A 14,828-nucleotide genomic window follows, 5' to 3' on the forward strand; every position below is an offset into this window, starting at 1 on the left:
AGTAGATGGTGTCTCGTGGACGGATGGAGATAAGTCTTTTTGATGATTTCATCCAAAGGGAGTCGTCCTTTAATGCTATAAATTATCCATTTTCACCAACACTTTTCAAGCATTCTCCAGTTTTGTCTTCTCTGTCAGATGTTACATAATTTTAACACGTTGAGGAGTTAGCCAATCTTTCGAGAAAACGACTAGCAATTATAATAATGTATTGACGTTGACAATGAAAAAGAATGCATTATTTGTTTATGGGCATTTGCATGCCTAAGATTTATATGTGTGCTTGTGTTGTGGCTTCATTGGGGCTTGGCAGTACATCGTGCCATCGGACTTTGTTTGTATTTAATCAGATTGACTGCCAACGTTATTAATAGCTGTGGAAGAAGAAGGAGGGTAAAGGAGAAAATGAAGGAGAGAGGAGGGAAAGGTGCTGACAGAGAGCTGTATAATAGCCTTTTGTACAGTACCTTGGACATCTGCTCCCCTCTCTCCCTCCATCTGTGTGTCTGTCTGTCGATAATACTGTCTGTTCACTCTCAGGTACCTTAATTAATTTACCACATCCATATATGAGTTACATAGTATTTGTATGGATGATGAAATACGCTTTTTTGATTTTCAGCACAGGTGGTTTTTGAAGAGTTTTTTTTCTCTTAACTTTTATGGAGGGTTAATACATATAAACAGAAAAGAGATTGCAAGTGGACTGTAGACCTTGAAATGGCACACTAAGTACTCAGGCTTGGGAGTGAAGATTGCAGACAGTATAAGCTGTGTTGGAGAAAGACCCATGTCCACTCATTGATATTCAGAGGCTCTATGAGTGAGAGCTGTAAACAACCAGAAAGCTCTGGAATTGGCACTCGAGGCATGTTGCAGGACACACAGTTTCTGCTTTCTTAACAATGCTGGACATTCACATGTATTCAGACACTTAGAACACACTCACACAGACACCAGAGCCCCCACCACACTCCCTCACTCACTCTCTCTCTCTCACTCCCTTGCTCTTCTTTCCTCCCCCTCTCCTGGTCTGCACCACATCAGCAGCAGCTGGAGAGTGCAGCATAGCATTTCAGAGCAGAGCCGAGAGGAGGGCAGGGCAGGCAGAGTGGCCCTGTGTGGGCCATCCAGCGGAGAGAGGGAATCTGCCCGCTAACGTTGAGCTTCTCTCTCTCTCTCTCGCTCTCTTTCTCTGTCTTTCTCTCTATCTCTATTTCTCTCTCTCTTCTCTAGAGCTGCAAGCAGAGAAACAGCCAAGCTCCTCCTCTCCTGCCACTCAGGAACTGATGACAAGGCTGGGCTTTTTACTAGGAGAAGGGATCCCGGGTACGGCACGCATACCTATGGACGACAAGAATGAAAAGAAGGTATTTTAATTTTCTCCCTCCCCTCCAACTCCCCCCCTCTTCCAACAGCAGCTGCTGCCTCTGCTGCTGCAGCACACAGATAGAGAGATAGGGGGGAGAGGGAGAGGATGAGAAGAGGAGGGAAGTTGTGACAGTGTAACAGAAGAATGGATTTTTTTTTGTTGCAGCTTGATTCATTTTTCCCCTGTGTGTTATCTTCGGATGGGGATTTAGGAGGCACCCCAGGGGATTATTTTTTTGGCGCAACAAACAACGGTAACTGTCAAACTGTTTTGAGATGTTAAAGATGTTTTAAAGAAAGAAACTGCATTTTTTTAAAGAAATGTGGTGGTTTTATTTCAGTGCAAGCTCTCCAGCGTGGTGTGTGTGTCTCCCAGTAACTTGAGTAAAATTCCAGGGGCTCTTGAGTATGTAACAAGAGTGTCTGAGCCCGGGTCCAGAAATAGAGTTATGTTAGGTCTGAGCCTCACTTTGTTTGGCTCTGCTAATTAAGCTGGAGACCATGTGAAGAGTCGACCAGAGCCCAGCATGCTACGCTTCCCTCATGTATCTTGTGTCTTGGACACGTTTCGACGCTGAAGCGGCTGGAAAGTGAGAGAGAATCACAAAGTATTTTATGAGGTGTCTCATTAGTTGAGGTGTCAAGAAGAGTGACAGTGTAATGGTTTTTACTTTGTGTTTGTTTGTGTGGCTGTAGGTGTGTTTCAGCTGTGGATGAGCATCTGCCAGCAATTCTCTTTTCCTCCATACTGCTGTTTTACAACATGTCTATTAACTCAGCATGTTGTTTTTACTTGTGCCTTACAGTAAATTATTAAATGCCAGTAAGCTGTTTGGCTCTCACTGTGACTTGTTAGTCGGAAGAAGCTTGGGCTGCATTGCCGCGCAAAAACCTACTGGCGTGCTGTCTCAAAAAACAGGTGGGACTTAGACTAGAAATAAGAAATGTTATGCAGTTAGTATTCTACAAGTTGTTAATGGCTAGGGTATGTAGCATCCCTTCTATTCCTCTGTTTGTATTCTTCTGGCTTGCTAGTGAATCAGTACATGTAGAATGAGAGGTTAGTCCCACCTCAAACTGGTGAAGCATTGGTGAGTCGTACTCGTATTTTGTGAGATTGGTCTGAGGGAAAATTAATTTTGCAGCAGAAAAATTCCCTCATTCTCTGTTCATTTTTAAACTCTATAATGTTTTCTGCAGGACAAAGCTTTCATTAATTGGCAAACTTACTGACAATCACTATTTATGTATAGTATGTACTGGAGTTGTTCCATTATCCTCAAAGATTTTAGTGCAGTAACAATATACAGTATGTGAAAAGCGCCTTAGAAACAGGTTTGGGATGTTTGAGTTCAGGTTGAATGTGAGATTTTAATTGGAGGAGTTTGTTTGAGAAGCCAAATATGGGTAAAAGCCCCTCAAGCAGCAACACATCTGTAAGAAAGTTGTTGTTTTCAGGATAAGGTTTGATTAAATATGACCTGGGCTTGTAATATTTTTGTTTGGTCACTGTAAAGATAGCAATGAGCCTGCTAAAGAATTTCCCCTGTATTGAAAACGAAAGCATGCTGAATTCACTGGAATGTGAATGAAGCATGATGAGGGAGGAGTTGGTTCAGAACTTACTGAGTGACAATCAGGCTTAATCTCTGTGCTCGAAAGCTTTGGTTCTTCTTACAGTGGGACAACGATGAGCTTCTTGAGCTACAGTATATTGTGTGTAATCAGAGTACAGTTGAAGGAAGATGGGGAAACAGGACAAACCAGCTTTAATTTGGATTTCTACGGTTGTCAGTTAGCTCAAACAAAGCTTCAGCTGCTGTATGCTTGTCAGACAGGCTTCATGGCATGAGAAAGGTATCTTTTGTGTCACAACAAAGTGTAGACTTCTTCCCTTGTGAAATTCTCTTCAGGCTTTTTATAGTTGCTCCAGACATATGAGTGTGTAATTTTCAAGCCTTTCTCCGTTTACAGCGCTTTTGCCCTTCGGCTTTTGTGTCATGCTTGCATGTGAAAGGCTTGTTTATTTGAGAGGAATTTTATTTGGCATTGCTTTCACATGATCCAGGTCAAATAGGCAGTGAACTTGGATCAAATGAGTCTTTATAGTGTTCTCAATTCTCCTTCCAAATAAGGTTGGAAAATTATTGTTTTTTTGCTGCTCATGCTGAAAAAATGTGAAAAAGTTGCCAGCTGTTGAGTTGATTTCATACTTCATTGACAGGTTTGATTAGTAGAGCACATTCTTGGTGTACCTTAACCCTTTTCTCTGTCCCCCTCTCCTCAGTGCTCTGTGACTAGCCAGGGTATCAGTCCCTGCTCTACACTGACCAGCAGCACGGCGTCTCCCAGCACTGACAGCCCATGCTCCACGCTCAACAGCACGACCAGTCGCCCCCCTCTCAGCCGCTCCAGCCCCTGTGGGACCATCACAAGCCCCAGCTCCACACTCGAGAGCAAGGACAGCGGGATCATAGGTGAGAAATAGCCCACTCCATCATCATACACAAGTAGCAACTTGTTTGATCCATGAAAACTTGGTGATATTAGAAGCAACATGTCCTTACTCAAAGGTAACCTGTGGAGTCTTTTTCATCATGTCTCTTCCATTCTCCTGCGTGAAATTTCAGGAATGCATTGGGGGAATTCCTGGCACAAATGTCCACTTGGACTCAAGAATGAACAGTGGAATTTTACTCAAGTTTGTGACAAAACATTTTGATGATATTGAGCTTCAGGTGATTATCGTTGCACCATGTGTCCTAGCTCTCTATCAGTCCTCTGTACTCAATAAATCTAATTGTAAAAATAGTCTATAAGTGAGGACAGCATGTTTCTCACTGGAGATTATTCACTGGAATCATACATGTCAATGTGATATCTTCAATTTCACAGAGGGCTACATTTAACTTTTATTGAAATCTAGTTTTGGTTTTTGTTTCTTGCACATGTGGGAACACAAGATTGATTCAAGATGCATTGTTGCTGATTGTTTTCATGCTATTGGCTGCGATAATGAGCCAAAAAAGTGAAGAAAACAGACCAACAAACGAGCAAACATGATGTAAACAAAATAGGATTTAGAATAGACCTTTGCAAATGTTTAATGAGGAGACAAAAGCATTTGTCACCTTTGTCATGTCTTGAGGATTCACACAATGCATGTGAGTAACACTTGAGTGAATAAGTGTGAGTAACACTGCATGTAAACATAACTTTGTTAATGAGAAAAGGCCACAGGGCACCTTTTAATTTAGCTGCTTAAAGCTATCCACATGGAGACCAGAGGTGGAAATGATTAACTGTTGTACTGTATTTCTGTTAGAGGAAATTGTCTTGAATTGTACATCACGATGCAAATATAACCTACCAACAGACATCAATATCTGAACCCACATAACACAAAGCACTGTCTGTTAAAAAAACAATCTTCAAAACCACCTGTGGAGCCTTTGCCAAAATGATGAGCAACCACGTTAGGAATGCCAATGATGAGCCAAGTCAGCTGCAGATCCAGTGGGAAACCAGGCACAGTGCATCAATAGCTTAGTCAGGAGCATTAGTAGCCTCAGCTTACCAGTGGCTACATCAGTTTCTAGGTTTGATAAAAACATAGGCTCTGCTGACCTCCCTCTAATGTTTTTCTTCTTCTTTTGGCATTTATCTTGCACAGTACAACCATCAGCACAGAGTCCCCTAGCACACACTTATTGTATTATGATCACTTATTACACTATTTCCCATGAAGCTCTTCTATTTCCTAATTTGCCAGCCCAGGATTGCAATTACCTCGTTTGCACTTGCGTGATTGAGAGAAAAGTCTCACCTGCGTGGTGCCATTCATCATTCATCATTTTGTTAAACCCATTGGATTTTTCACGGGACTGAATAGAATTTGTGTCACGGTTGATCCATCCTCCACCATTTCTCACTTATTGGGTTTGTATAGAGCTGTTCCGGTATGAGGGTGCATTGAGGTGACAGCAGCCACAGTTTGACGTTGTATTATATCTCCTGTAATAGCTCTGTAAGACATCTGGGGATTTGCACAAGCTGACAGGAATGTGACGTAGTCTATTCATGTATTAATCTGTCCGCTGTTTCTATTCACAAAGCTTATAGTAGCGATACAACCGTTAGAAATTCATTCTGAAGACATGTTTTGAGTATTTTTGGTGTGGGGTCAAAAGCAGATTGTAACTGTACGATTATGCAGTTATCCTCAGTTGAACTTTCATTTTCATTTCTGAGGGCGCTGGTAGATTTTTTTTTGGGGGGGGGGGGTATCATACATTTTATGCTTATTAAGGTAACAGATTGACATGATTGTTCCACAGTGTTTGCAAAAGCCACATATAACACAACAATTTGGATTTCCAATACTGCAGAGTTGACATAACTGATTATCATGAGTCAGTCATTCTGTCCCCCAGAGCAATATCACAGCTAGCTGCTAAATAATTTATGGAAGCTCTGATATATAATCTTTCAGCATAGAGCATCGACATGCTACCACCCAGGATGAGACGAGCAGTCACGTTGCATTTGTTGAAGTCTATCTCATCGTAAAGCTACTTTGCTTGTGTCAAATCAAGATTTATTTTGCGAGAGAACGACACGATGTGACATCGGCCCTACAACATCCCACCCACCCGCCTCGATAAGACCGCGCAGGCAGGGAAAAGAACAAAGCTATGTTGTGTGTACAAGTCAGATTCCAGCCTGAGATTAATGTTCCCCATTCTTTGAAGTTTTGACTCTCACTCTGATTTCAAAAGCACATTAATTTGGCTTTGTACTGCCTTAAAAGCTCCTTGGTGGAACCGGGGAGACTTTGCAACGCCTTAACATTTCTATACAGTTCCCACAGGACTTTCTGCATGAGGTGCAGGGAAATGGACTTAAACAGGCCCTTCAAGCAATGACCATATTCAGCTCTGCATATGGTAAAATACATTATTTTTTGCCAGTGGCTATAATTCAACACAGTAACCAATCACTGTAACCTCTTATTCTGCTGTGCTCAGAGCAGGGGAGGTGTGACAGGTGTCATGAATGACCTCATATTTGCCTAGGTAAACAGCATAGGAGTCACAAGATCCAGGATGTGTTAGATTAGTGATAGTGATGATGATGCAACGTGCTGCAGCATTATGAAATCCAGATTAGGAGTGTGTGATGCAAACGCAGCCAGCTGGCCAGTCAGTTCCAGTCCCCTGACTATGCTGATGTTTCTTTATCCAGCTGCCTGTCATTGTGCTGCTCTGGCCCTCCACACAGTTTTTTTTTTTTTTGGATCGTATTAGACGGTCGGGTTGGCCTGAGGACAGATTAAAGGATTTAGTCTCGTGTTAGCAAAACACCTGTCTGAATGCAAAAAATACCAAAGGCTCATTCTCCACTCTACTCTTTCATTTTTTTATATGATGATTGAGTGTGAATTGTATTGGTTCATAGTACAGCATCCAGTCGCAGTGCGCTGTATGATATTGGATTCTCATCGTCGTAGTGTCTGAGCTCAGGAAATGAATTCTGATGAAGACTGTGTCTGTAAATATAAAATCAGGTGGTGAACAGCGTTGATAAAGGCAATGAGGAAAAGCATGTAGTTATTAAAAGTTCCATTACAGCTCAGTATCTCACTTGAGATGAAGACAGATAAATGTTCATAGCACACAAGCGACATTACTCACATTTCTTCCCTCCTGCGCTTATCTTACCTCCCTCGCTTGCTCTAATCCCCTCTCTGTTTTCATCTTCTCTCAGCCACCATCACCAGTTCTTCAGAGAATGATGACCGCAGCGGCTCCAGCCTGGAGTGGAGTAAGGATGGCAGCCTGAGGGGCAGCGGGCGCCATGGCCTGGCACAGAGTGTGCGGGCAGACACCTGCTCCCCTGTGGCTGAAGAAGACTCCAACAGTGCCAACGCAACACCAGCCGACACCCCGTCCAGGACAGACCAGCAGCAGCAGCAGCAGCAGCAGCAGTCCAACACTTCAGCAGGGGCACCACAGCCTCCAAGTCACTCACCTGAGGGACCAGTTCCATACCCACCACAGGCGACTTCTTCCCTCATGATGCCGAGGCCAAACTCTGTAGCAGGTAGGAGCCCTTTGGTTTTTGAGCCCTTTGGTTTTTGAGCCTTTGACATCTGGATGTCTTCTGTGCAAAGGAATGGATGTGTATACCTTTTCCTTTTAGCATTACATGAAACATTTAACTTTTCTTTCTTATGGTAGCCTGGTAACCGTTTGTTATGCTGATAGTACAGTGGCTCTGTGCTTGGCTGTCTGTCAGTCATTTTAAGATTGTGATGCTATGATATGACTTGTGCCTGAGGCTGACAAGTGTTGTGTCAGTTCTAGTCCCAGCAAGTGACAGTCACAGACCTGAAGGAGCATGGGTAGATATAGAGGGAATAAGAGGTTTTTCAGAAGCCGGGTTGTGCAGGATTGTGGCGTTTTGACGCAGAAGTTTGGGATTAGCCAGCTGTTGTATGTTGTGCCTCAGACCTAAGCGCAAGCCGCTGTCTGGCTGATCTGTTCTGCATTCCTGCCCTAGAACCTCCCTGTTATGGCTCAGCTCGCCATGTCCACACAGCTGTCACAGTTGTTGATATCCCTCGCTTGCTACCCCCTTTCCCCTCTTCTCTTTCCCCCTTTTTCCATTCCCAGATCCGCTTCACACTACCTCCCTCTGTTTCTGCTGTCGCTGCCTTTGACCTTGGCACTGTTGTTGTAACACATGCAGCCATTAGTTTTACATCTTCCTTTAAAACTTCAGTCCACAGCTGAGTTCAGACCGAGTTGATGCAGCAAAAATTCAGCCCTCACTGAATGCCATGGTTGAATTAGTATTTGTGAACTATTATTTTCAGCTGAGTTATACCCTTAGGACTCACTAAGGACAGTTGTTGGATTTTTATGTGCAAGTGAACTGTGAAACCACCAGCAATGTAGTCCGCAAATTGTACTTGCAATCACATGCTGTTTATCTTACTCCATGCCCAGGGGAACATGGTGCACATGCTTTCTGTTGGGCTGACTAGACACTAGAAATAACAGCAATATAAACATAGAGGACAAGAGCTAAACATTTGCTTGTTATAGTAATTGCAGACCAGAACATGAGTTGTATATAAAAGGGTAAAGATCCTGAAAAGGTATGTAAAAGGTGAAGAGGTTAGGGTAGCAGTTTGTAGAGCAGATGAGCTGTGTGTTAGAGATGCACGATGTCGTTTTAAGACATTTTAATCAGAAGAGAAAGATTTTCATTGACCGATTTATTTTTTTGTCTTTAATCAAACTAAATTGATCAAAAAAAAAATTCATCACTGAAAAAACTGAACAAACAAACTGTTTAAAATAATTGTGTTGACCTGAGACAACAAATAAAACAGCAGAATATGACAGGTGAAGGAGAGTTTTACCTATTTCACCTGGATGCCACATCTGCCAATGTGCTGAAGTTCAAATGCTTTACCGTTCTTGGGAAATAGGCCTACTTTGGGTTTGACCCTGAGAGAACACAGTAACTATTCACTCATGCCCCATCACAGTAATTTTCTCTTTGATGACATCAAGCTAGTTTGAATGCACGCATTGTAAGTGAATTCAAAGCAATGTAAAGGAGGTACATTTGTCTCAAAGCCCAACAAGTAGCACACCTATCTGCTGAAGGTAATCTGCTTATACTGTATGCCAAAGTGCATTGTTTTCTTTTACTCATTGTAGGAGAGTAAGATAGAGAGTGAAAAGGAAATAAAGCGGAAAAATGCGACATGGTTGGTGCATGGCCTGTTAACAGTGGACATGTCATAGCTTTGGTATTGTTTCTGCAGCCCGGGGTTGAATCTGTGCCCGCATTGTAAACATAAAGTGGTACATGGCATTGTGCTGAACGCGCCTGTTCAGTGGCCATTCTATTGTTCCACTCTTTTACATCGCATCATTATTTTGCCACTGACATTAACCTGACCAGCACAGACACACACCGGCTCATAAAGCTAACAGCCCAGGAAATACTTGCCTGTTTGTGTGTGTTGGTTTGCGTGTGTGCTCGTCCTCCCGTGTGCACCAAAGGTTTATGGGCTGATGTCATAGTTATGCAGCGTTGCCCTCTAGGGACCTGCAGAATTCACACCTCAGATTTTACGCCGTGTGGCAAGGCCCTGAGAGAGGACGTCAAGGACATGGTGAGACAGCTTCATTTATGGCCCAAACCAATCTGTGTTGGTGTCAGGGTGTGCCAGGGACAGTGGCTCTTTTCAGTGGAGGCCCAAGGAAACTGTATTCAATAAAAAAATATATTGTTTCTAAAGAGGCAATTACTGAAGGAGGTCGGAGCAACCAGTGGAGTAGATAGCATTGTACAAAACAAACAGGAATGCATTCATCATGAGTGCGTTCATTCACTGTGCCAGAACCTCTCTGACTATTTTCAGTTTTGTGGCTCTGTGGAGCCAGCACATTGGATAATGAGTTGTCTGCTCTGAATACTTAGACAACCAAGGTTATTGGTTATATATTTGGTTGAGTTGTGTACTTGCATTATCCCAAATCCAAACCTAGAGAGATTTGTAATTTAATTTGAGGTAAAATCAATTTAAAATCATGGTTGAAAGACAATCAAGTGTGGGACAAATATCCTGTAGCATGCTTTTTTTTAATGTTTTATGTATTCTGGTCCTTGGTTTTAATTGTTTAATATCCTCTGCCATATGTGCAGTATTACTGTTCGTATTTTATGTTAATGTATTTTAAGTGTCTATTGTAGCTGTCATTACACATGCCCAGGGACTGCAGTTGAAAATGAGCCAGAAACGCTAAACTGGCACATATAAAGAATTGTTATTCATTGCTATAACTTATGGGAAACACGGGAAACACAAGATGATACATCAGACACTGAGGAAGAAAGACGGCAAAATAGTCTTCTAGTCACTTTTTAATTAACTTTTGTTGGATTGCTCACTCGTGATGGAGCACAATATTTCATTGCCACTTTCATATTGTTCTGTTTAACCATGAAGACAACAATTCCCATGATTCAAATTTACTTCATGATGTCATCAAATTACATCTCTTATTATTGCTTTGATTGTGAGGCCCAGAGCTGCAGTATGTACAAGCGTAAAAACGTTCCTTTCATGTCTCAATGTCGCTTTCTGTTACTTTATCAATAAATTAAAGGTCTTTTATTGATAGATGATAAGTAAGGACACGGAGATCAAACATGAAAAGAAATAAATTGGCTGGATTTGATTTGCTCATGATTACCAATGCAAACCTTAGGTTTAAAGTTAGGAGTTAGGGTTAGATGAATTAATAAATCATTTTGAATGAATGAATAATCTTAGGAATAATTCTTTCACACAAATTTCTCACAGTCAATAACTGGGAAAAAAATAGGCTGAAGCCCAAAGTTTATTTTTGCCTATCATATATCCACCAAGGAATAACCCAGAACAATACATGTAGCAAAAAAAACCACGAAAATAAATAAATAAATAAATAAATGCATTATACTCAAAATTATAGTCCTCGATTATAATTGTAATTGATAAAAGCAGATAAATGATCACTCCTTCACTGCTCCCTAAAAGATACTTAGGGTTGAAAAAACTTTTGGTTCATTACTTTGTGCTATACTGTACATTAACACCTCAAAGTAGCAATTAATCATCATGAGTGTGCTTACACCACATTTCTCATTGACTCACTTTTCCAACACAGTGCCACTTAGCTACCTAATGGTCCATGTGGTACTGCAGGTTACCATGACATACCTCAAACAAAAGATAGAGGCAGTATGTTGTCATTGTCATGTGAGTGAATCCCAGGAGTATAGAATAAAGAAAATAGGAAACAGCACCTCCAGTTCTCAGACCACAGTTCTCTCCTCCAAAATGGTAGATTGCTCCCATTGGGTTGCGAGCGGCTTCTGCTCCAAATGAGGTCAAGTCTCTCAGGGTCTTGTTGAAAGGTAAGAGTGAGATGGAGGATGAGTTGCACAGGCCGACCTGTGTGGAGTGGGCATTGATGCAGACCCTGTACAGGGTGAAGAGGGAGCTGGGCACAAAGGCAAAGCTTTCTCTTTCACAGTTGTGCTAGATTGTACATAGTAGCAACCCTAAAAAACAGATCACAGATAAAAACAATCAAAATTAAGCTCTTGGCACACTTTTAGGTACAGTGTGGGAAACATGGACATCTGAGAGGAATTTAGTAGCTGCTCCTTAACGCTCAAAAGAGCTGGTTATGGTTGTGCCGGCATCTCTGGAGGCGTCCACAAGGTATTCAACTACCCTGGGGCGGATTGAGATATGCTGGGGGGAATACATGCCTGACCTGGCCTGAGAACACCTCAAGAGCCCTCTAGGAAGAGCTGGAGTGTGTGGCTGTGAAAAAGAAACAGTGGACATCCTTAACTAATCTGTTGGCATTTATGCGGTTGAAAATAGACAGATGGATTTCCATGATTTTTGGTCAACAGTTTTTTTAGAGAACTGCATACTTCACACTGAAAGTAAAAACAAAACCTTACAGTTTTGTTGTTATATCACCTACCAACCCACATCCAGGTAGGGTTGAATGATATGTTAAAATTCTCCAACGAGCTACCATCAATCCAAAAACTGGCAATATACTGTAGTTGCACAGCTTTGTTTTGTACAAGCAGGGGCAGGGCAGTAAACAAAATTAATACAGACAAGAAAATAATTATTCTTGCACCCTTTTTGCATAGTAAAGCTAAGGACACAGAACCATACTCCATCTGAATCAAAGTTTCACTCTTTTCACAAATGTAATTGCCTTGTTAAATCACCATAACACACTCACCAAAACGGTCTTGGTTAGTCTTTCCTCTTTTCCATTAGTCACTCTGGTTTGGTCGAAATAAATCCTTAATTCACATAATTAGATTTGAAAGTATTCTGGCTCTACACACTGCTTTTCCATCCTGCCTCTCTCTCCAGTTGCTGGTCTTTTTTTGCTACTGGGTTAGCTGAATGAGAATCTGTCGCTGAGCAGTGGCTCTCACTTATTTCATCTGAAGGCGGCCGTTAAATTAGCAAAAATAAAATTACCAATTTCACCCTAAAACAATCACCCCCAAAAAGCAGCTGAATTGGGCCAAACGCTGATAGCTGATGTATTCATCCAATCGCCCAACACACCGCCTAGATACTGCCTAGAATAAAGAAAAAGTATTAAATGTGCAGTATTATTGTGCCCATTTTAACGCTGCACTATTCTTAAAACAATTGTTTCAATATTGGAAAAGCTAAATAAATACAGCAATTAAGAGAAATAAAGTTGCAGCACAAATTTCCTCCAAGGCAAAGTGGATTTTGTCCATCTGTCTCATGCCAATCAACAGATGTATAGCTGGGCCTCTAGAATGTTAGCTATGTATGAAGAGGAATGTCCGCATATTGCCCAGAAGTGTCATTTGCACGTCCTCACTGAACACACACATTCATACTGTGGCTAGCCTGTCCGTGGGCTGCTGTGGGAACTTAGACCACCTGTCACCTCTGAATTCAGATGCCTATGGAGCACTTTGCAATCGCATCATTAGTCGGTTGTCTCTGAGGTGTTATCTTGGCCACCATTCTTCATAAAACATATTTTCTTGTAAGGCACCATTAAAAAGTTGTCACATAGGCAGCCCCCAACAGGCACCACAGGCATTTATCATCCATTTTATATCAAAATGTACCCTGTTTAAAGGTCATAGCTGACCACATGTGAGGGCTGTGTGGGATGTATACTTTAGAAAGCCCAAGAAATCTTATTGGCTTTTTTTCTTCCTGCACTTCTTTGTGTTTTCAAAGGACCTGGGAAAAAAATGTTTTTCTCATGTCCTCACAGCACCCTTGATAATGCAGTCCTCTCTCCGCAGCCCAGTCTGAAAAGCCTGCTGAGACGGCTCTTACCAAACAGGCAAGATTTTTTTGCTAGGGATATAAATGGCATTCTGAATAATGACTTTGTTTGACTCTGAAATCAATAATGTCTAATTTCTGATTCTTAATACTTTTCGGTATGGTGCAGTTTTACATGTCACAATTAGTTATCCATCAAAATTTATCACATAAATGAGCAACCCTGCAGGTCAGACCAGGTGATTTGCACCAGACAAACTCTCTAAAAGAGAAGAGAGTCAAACAGTTTTTCTTCCCGTTTCAATCACTAAATATTTTATTAGATTGCTTGCAGTACCACTCTCATCTTAACACTGTTAAGAAGAGATGGTGTTGCCACTCAACGATTAAGCAGAGGTAAAGACTACATATCTTTTGTATCTACGTATTGACATATGTATTTGTATCAGAAGTTATTTCAAAATTGATGTGGGAAATAATTTAAATGTGTTTAATGATGTTAGCGTGAACAGCGTTGACCTCATATTTCAGTCTGAGCAAGGTAGTCAACCCATTAGCAACACTAACCTTTTGTCCACATGGACACTTTCAAATGTCAAATTTTGCAGCAACCATTAATGTTTATGCATCTAAAAAAACAGTTTGTAAAATGGTTTCCTTCCTTCCTTCATGTTTTCAATCCTTTCTTCCCTCCATTATACTTCCGTAATACGAATTCTATATTTGAGTTATTTGTGTTAAGCTTTTTTAAAAAGGCTTACAGAGTCAAAGGGCCATATTAGTTCTGGCCACTGGAATGCCATGGTTTTGAAATCTTAGCTTGAGCTGCTTGTGGTCAGGTTGCCCAGACAGAGAGATTGAGTTTGGGTCACTGTGGCTCAGGAATGGTGCTACAATGCATCTGTGGTGTTTTGCTATTCAACAGAGCTTTGTGGTCTGAGCCAGTTGAGGTACAGTACACACTCAATGTTTGTTTCTACTCCAGAGTCCTCTCATCTTCTGGGAAAACTCATGCTGTGTGATAACTTTACTAATGATAATGGATCCAAGATCCTTTATTAGGCTGTGTGACCTAAGTCTACGGACTGCTGCGTGCAACTTCAAGGATATGTTGTTCCTCTTTCAAAACCTTTGAGAACAGTGACAAGGTAAGGATTGTGCAGCTGTGTTTTATTAGAAGGCTGAAGTCATCTCCATCTGGTCTATGTGAACATCATCTGTGACTCAGTGATGTTACGGAGGTCAGGCAGTAATTTTCTCAAATTAAAAAATCATGTTTTTTAAACTGCTGCAGCACTGCAGCATGGAGACAAGTTATGGCTTTTTAAATTTGATCTGCTGTAGTCTCTGTAGTACTGGAACAAAAAGGCATGATGTAACTGTTTTATCTGATATCTGTATGCTCATGTCTTTTCCAGTTTTCAAAACAGTATTGTCTGCTGTCACTTTTGTCGACCTCTTTTTGTCAATGCTTTGTGATGTCTTCAGGTAGCCAAGGAATTCTCCTCAGCTTCCAGCTTTATGTAGACATCGATCTGTTTGGTTACAGACTGAAAAGAAAGCAGAA

At 41.4% G+C, this 14,828-nt stretch overlaps 1 protein-coding gene across 2 annotated transcripts in view; it reads left to right on the forward strand.

Annotated features, from left to right (window-relative positions):
- Nucleotides 1-14,828, forward strand: part of tanc1b (tetratricopeptide repeat, ankyrin repeat and coiled-coil containing 1b) — a 116,534-nt gene that overhangs the window by 63,919 nt on the left and 37,787 nt on the right. For both annotated transcript variants that reach the window (XM_084361917.1, XM_084361918.1), the window contains exons 5-7: nucleotides 1,237-1,370; nucleotides 3,659-3,848; nucleotides 7,138-7,473. In XM_084361917.1, coding sequence (XP_084218043.1) covers nucleotides 1,237-1,370; nucleotides 3,659-3,848; nucleotides 7,138-7,473 — 660 coding nt within the window. The remainder of the gene's footprint in view (nucleotides 1-1,236; nucleotides 1,371-3,658; nucleotides 3,849-7,137; nucleotides 7,474-14,828) is intronic.

The sequence above is a fragment of the Pagrus pagrus genome (assembly GCF_965226575.1).
Source record: "Pagrus pagrus genome assembly, chromosome: 9".
Lineage (NCBI taxonomy): Eukaryota > Metazoa > Chordata > Actinopteri > Spariformes > Sparidae > Pagrus > Pagrus pagrus.